The sequence below is a fragment of the Rhagoletis pomonella genome, unplaced genomic scaffold (genome assembly GCF_013731165.1).
Source record: "Rhagoletis pomonella isolate Grant_MI unplaced genomic scaffold, Rhpom_1.0 Rhpom_scaffold_00001, whole genome shotgun sequence".
In the NCBI taxonomy this organism is placed as follows: domain Eukaryota; kingdom Metazoa; phylum Arthropoda; class Insecta; order Diptera; family Tephritidae; genus Rhagoletis; species Rhagoletis pomonella.
The window spans coordinates 57,860,730-57,866,943 of record NW_023458555.1 but is presented as its reverse complement, the minus strand read 5'-3'; the positions used below and the strand labels follow the sequence as shown (position 1 = coordinate 57,866,943).

General features: G+C 45.3%; 1 protein-coding gene across 1 annotated transcript; it reads left to right on the top strand.

Annotated features, from left to right (window-relative positions):
* Window positions 1-360: 360 nt before the first annotated feature.
* Window positions 361-2,745, top strand: LOC118746581 (the record flags this gene model as incomplete). Its single annotated transcript, XM_036480424.1, is given in 1 exon segment — window positions 361-2,745. A coding segment is annotated over 1 exon segment (2,023 nt), but the record flags the coding sequence as incomplete, so codon positions are not given.
* Between the last annotated feature and the right edge of the window lie 3,469 nt (window positions 2,746-6,214).

The window sequence follows — 6,214 nt, the reverse complement described above, 5'->3', positions numbered from 1 at the left end:
GAAGAGAGGAAGAGTCTTGGAACTACACTACGGCCAAGACGGCGTTGCTCGGTCCGCTCACATCGCTACAAGCAGCGGTACTTATCGTAGGCCTGTTTCGAAATTGGCAGTTCTTGATGTCGAGGCGAATGCAGACGGTGGTGAAGCCTCCCCAACCGGGTCAGTTCACGGGGGTGGGGATGTCGATGATGGCAACCCAAGAAATGTTGCTGAACAAAAGTAGCGGAATTTATGTATGTCTTTGTAAGAGCGTATTCATGTATTTCAAAACAGTTGTTTTAGATAACTTAGGTACTTATGGTTGTAGAAGATATAAATGCGGGTGCCTCCGAAAATTTCTTTCTTCTTTACATTGTTCACGGAGCGAAACCAGTGTGAGTAGAAATTGTAATTTTTTAAGTCTAATTTGTATTTAATATGCTGCTAATTTACTAGAGAATAAACCACTCAACCAACTATGTAACTGACAGCTAATTGTAAACCTTCGTCAAGCAACTACATTATTTCAAATAAAAATAACTTACAAATATTGAAATTGGAGCTTAGTGACATTCATTTGCAGCCGTGCCATCTTCTAGTTGGTTCCAAGTTTATTCACATATCCGTGGTAAAGAACATCTTTATTCTACTGGCTGGCAATCTCGCAATTGCCGCCAAAATTAAACGTCACTGCTGATATTTCCCGCCATTTTCGTTACTATTGCGTTTTTTCGTCGTGTTTTATGTCACTAAGTCCAATTACAGCGAGAACTAGCAAAAGGAAAAATAAAGGTTTATTGCCCGTTCGATATCGTGATTTAGACAAAAAAATTCCGCTCTCCAGATCACCGAGCGACCAAACGCCAAAGGAACATTCGAGGTCATCCAGCCAGTCGCAAATGAGCTCATCTGCACAGCAACCTTTGACTTCGAATGCTCAGTCGCAGACCGCCAGTCTAGCTCACTCACAGAATGCCCTTTCACAGACACAGCAGATTGTTCAACCATCTTCTGCTCAACCACAACCAGATGTACCTGTCCAGCCGCAACAATCGAAAGTGAAAGAGCCGCCAATAAAGTCAAGTTCACAGAACAAACCACAAATTAATGTTGATGAGCTAAGCCGACAATTGAATAAGAGAATGGAGGACATGAAAAACGAGTTCCAGCGCCAAATGCAAGTCATGCAAACATTGTTGGTTTCTAATACGCAACAACTACGTGTAGAGATGGCACAGTCTAGATCCAATGCCTCGTCAGAGACTTCTTTGATTTCGAAGCCGGCACAACCGCCGTCATCGGATATGTTGCCGCGAGAGCCAACTGCACTTCAGTCAATGCCGCCGCAGTCGCAAGCCTCCCTGCCGCTTGCTCCGCCAATAGTACAGCCGTCACCGACACCTCTAGGTCCCACTCCATCTACGTTTTCAACCTCTCAGCTACCGCTCACCGCGCCGCAGTCAGCACCATCGTTTATGCAAGGTTCGCTACCAACGTCGCAGTCTGAATCGGCGCCACCGTATATGGCACAGACTCACGCACAGCCCCAGCGCGTACTACCACACTTCAAATATGAAAGCCAGAATAATATGGTACGTGCTAGGAAAATATTCCCACTACCTATATTTTCAGGTTCGCCGGAAGACTGGCAGACGTTTATAGAGGCATTCGAGAGCACAACCGCCGAATTTGATTATTCTAACCTACATAATATAATGCGCTTGCGCGACGCATTGCAAGGTCGAGCAAGAGAAACGGTAGTGTCGCTCTTGGGAAACTCTTCCAATGTTACTACGATCATCGAGATATTGCGCGAAGCCTTTGGAAGACCAGAGCAATTGATTAAAAGCCAAATCGAGAAAGTTCGATCCATCCCGCCGTTAGTAGACGGCCACCTCGAGTCGCTCGTCAACTTCGCCAACAAGATGACAAACATGGCGACGTTTTTGCAAAACGTGGATGGTTTTCATCACTTGTCTAACCCAACACTAATAAGCGAATTAGTAGCAAAACTACCAACAGCACGACAAATGATGTGGGCAGAAAAGTGTTTGCAATTGGAGCGACCTCCAACAATTGTAGACTTCAGCAACTGGCTATGCACACTACGTCGTCTGGCTAACATGGTAACTGACACACTGCCACATAATCCTGTAGTGCGCAGACAACAGCAAATCAGAAATAATGACTCACCTAATAACCGCCGCTACGCATGCGCCAGTGTTGTGCAAGAAAATTGTCTCAATTGCAAAGGCAATTGCAAAACCTTGAGTAATTGCCAATCTTTTTTGCAGATGACCAGTGAGGATCGGTGGAAAAAATTGAAAGCCTTAAAACTCTGTTTCTCGTGGCTCAAAAAAGGTCATCGCGTGCAGCAATGCCTTTCCCGTAAGCATTGTAGAACAAACGAGTGTCAAAGAGTACACCATCAATTGCTCCACGCAGATTTTGCTGATGCGTCTTCCGGACGACGCGAATCAAGGGTGAACCCATCACCCGTCTCAATTGTGGCAGATCCGACTACACCGCAACAGACCGAACACCGAAATTGCCTTGCCGACTGCAGCTCCGATAAAGTGCTCTTTCAAATTTTGCCAGTCAAATTGTATGGGCGAGATAATGTTATATCCACGTACGCATTCGTCGATGATGGAGCAAATGTATCGATGATTGACCGCGATCTTGCCTTAAAACTTGGAATTCGTGGCAAAGCAGAAATATTGGAGCTGCAGTGGTTGAACGAACAAAGAAATACGCAAAAAACGGAGCGAGTGAAATCGACTCCGAAAAGTACGAGTTGTCAAACGTTTTCACATCGACAAATTTATCATTACCAATTGAGAGTTGCCATATTGGTGAGTTAACTAAATCGGGTAAGAATTCACATCTTTTGGGTGTACAAATTCCAAACTACACAAATGTTAAGCCAGAGGTAATTTTAAGTCTTAATCGTGCTTTCCTGACGGTGCCAATGGAAACTCCACTGCAGCCTTGTGAAGCCGGACCAATCGCAGCCAAAACAAGGTTAGGATGGATGATTTACGGTTCAACTAATGAAATGCCGTCATCGCATTCATTTCGCGCACTGCATTATAGAACGTTTCCCGAGAGCGAAGACCCCACATACAAACTACATGCGATGATGCAAAGTTACTTCGACGTAGAGTCCTTTGGCATCAAGGCAGATGCTAAGAAATTGATACCCAAAGCTGATGAGTGCGCACTGTCTATTTTGGAAGCAAAAACGAAACGAGTTGGCGGTCGTTATGAGACTGGCCTTTTGTGGCGGGAGGACGTGCCCCCATTTCCTAATAGTTACCATATGGCTCTAAATCGATTAAAGAATGTTGAGAGGAAAATGTCCAAGGACGAAGTCTTCGCCACCGAGTATCGCGCCAAAATCAGTGACTATTTGAAAAAAGGCTATCCGAGGAAATTATCATCTGCCGAAGCTTCGCAAGTAACTAATAAAACCTTTTATTTACCACATTTTGGGGTTAGGAATCCAAATAAAAAGGGAATACGCCTCGTTTTCGACGCAGCAGCAGAAGTTCAAAATATGTCATTGAACAAAGCTCTGCTCTCAGGACCAGATATCAACAACTCATTAATTTCTATACTATTAACATTTAGGCAAGCTCCAATCGCAGTCTGCGGAGACATTAAGGAGATGTTCCACCAAATTATAATTACCGCAGAAGACAGGGACAGTCAGCGATTTCTCTGGAGGGACGGATATCCATCTAAACAGGTGGAAACCTTTAGGATGGAGCGAATGATCTTTGGGTCTATATGTTCGCCTACAATACGTCAAAAATGTCAACGCGAAGAACTTTGTTACAGAATGTCCTCGCGCCGTGCACGCCATTATCGAAAGACACTACGTGGATGACTACGTTGATTGTTTCCAATCGGAACAAGAAGCTCTTATCGTGGTGCCGCAAGTTATTCACATTCATCGCAAAGGGGAATTCGAGCTGCGCAATATCATCTCTAACTCCGAAAAATTAAAAGTAGCATGTGGCATCGCCGCCAGCAACGACTGCAAGGTATGCATTGACAGAGAGACAGAGAGAATATTAGGAATGCACTGGCTGTCAAAAACTGATGTTTTTATTTACATTTTGAAATTAAATAAAGTGCCAGAGGAAATAATTATGTGTGCTAGAAAACCGACTAAAAGAGAGATGCTAAGCCTAAATATGTCGATTTTCGACCCGTTGATTTCCTGTGCAATTTTATGATTAGCTCAAAAGTGTTGATGCAGGAGGTGTGGAAAGCTGGCGTGGAATGGGACCACCCGCTACCTGATCGACTTTATTTGAAGTGGAAGATGTGGATGCACGAGTTGCCAAAGTTGGAGCAATTCCAGATTCAGCGTTGTTATCTGCATAACTTTGAAAGCATCCCCGTGGATTTGCATATTTTCTCGGATGCAAGTGAAGAGGCGATGTTGCTTACTGGCGAATGGTAAATGATGGTAAGGTCACACTCAGCTTTGTTATGGCGAAATCAAGTTGCACTCCTACGCGCTATCATACCGTTCCGAAGCTTGAGCTGCAAGCTGCGGTCATGGCATCGCGGTTAAAAGAAACCATTTTACAAATTCATAGCAAAGTGATCAATAGTTTTTATTTTTGGACCGATTCGCACACGGTTATACGATGGATAAGAGCGGATCATCGACGATACAAGCAGTATGTAGGCAACAGAGTGGCAGAAATTTTGGAGAACAGCAACATTGCAGACTGGCGATGGTGTCCGGGTACTCTGAACCCAGCCGATGAAGCAACTCGCGCAAGGTTCCCAGCGAAATATATGGTAGACGGACGATGGAAAAATGGTCCAGATTTTTTACTAGAAGATGAAAGTTCATGGCCCAATGAATCATTAATAGTCAACGTTAAGGATAGCAGCGGGGAAGAGCTACGCAGCAAGCACACAATGTTGATCGCGCGGCAGGTTTGTAGCATAATCCCGAATTGTAATCGATTTTCAAATTATTCAAGGCTAAAGCGGACTGTGGCTTGGATATATCGTTTTGTTCATAACTTACTGAGAAGCACTCAAAACAAACCGTTGCTAAATGGTGAGCTGACCACTGATGAAGAGCGCCAGGCGGAAATACGTCTCTGCAGATTTTTGCAAGAAGATGCATTTGCAGATGAACTTGCTGACATAAGGCAAAAGGAAACAGTTTCGGCAAGCAGTACGGTAAAGATGCTGAGTCCTTTCATCGGCCCGGATGGTCTGCTGCGAGTAGGCGGAAGGATTACCGGGGCTACGTGCCTATCAATCGAAGCCAGACAACCAATACTGTTGCCGACTACGCATCGGGCCACGCGCTTGCTTGCGGAAAATGATCATGCAAAATTCCTGCACATCAACGTTGCAACAGTGATGAGTGAAATCCGGCAAAGGTTTTGGATTCCTGCGCTCCGAAGACTATTAAATAGTATACAGTCACGATGCCAAGCGTATCGCTTTAGACGTGCCAAGCCTCAACAGCCGCAGATGGGCAATTTACCAGCGGATCTGTTAACACCTTACATCAGGCCCTTTTCTTATACCGGACTAGATTTCTTCGGGCCAATTAACGTCACCATTCGACGGCAACGAGAGAAGAGGTGGGTCGCACTATTTACTTGCCTCACTGTGCGTGCTATCCATCTCGAAGTGGCGACTGACCTATCGAGCGATGCGTGCCTGGTATGCCTAAGGAACTTCATGAATAGAAGAGGAGTGCCCGTGTTGATAAGGAGTGACAATGGCACCAACTGTGTGGGCATTGAGAAAGAGCTTAAGGGTGAGTGTTCGTTTTTGGACAATTCTTCTTGGATTTCAGGCTTGACCTCGTTGGGCATCCGTTGGAATTTTAATACGCCAGCAAATCCAAGCGAAGGTGGTGCATGGGAAAGGCTGGTCCAATCCGTGAAGACAGCGCTACGGATGATGTTGCGCGAACAATCACCACGCCTCGAAACGTTGCAGAGTTTTCTAATTGAGGCTGAGAACATGATCAACGCCAGGCCCTTGACACACCTACCTGTAACACCAGAGGAACCGGAGCCACTGACTCCTAACCACTTTTTGCTTGGATGTCCCAACTCGACGCAGACGCCTGCTCCTTTCGAGCCACGTCTGATGTGTCTACGCAAGCAGTGGCGAGTGGTCCAGAATCTCAAGAATGGCATGTGGCAACGGTGGATACGGGAATATTTGCCCGACTTAACAC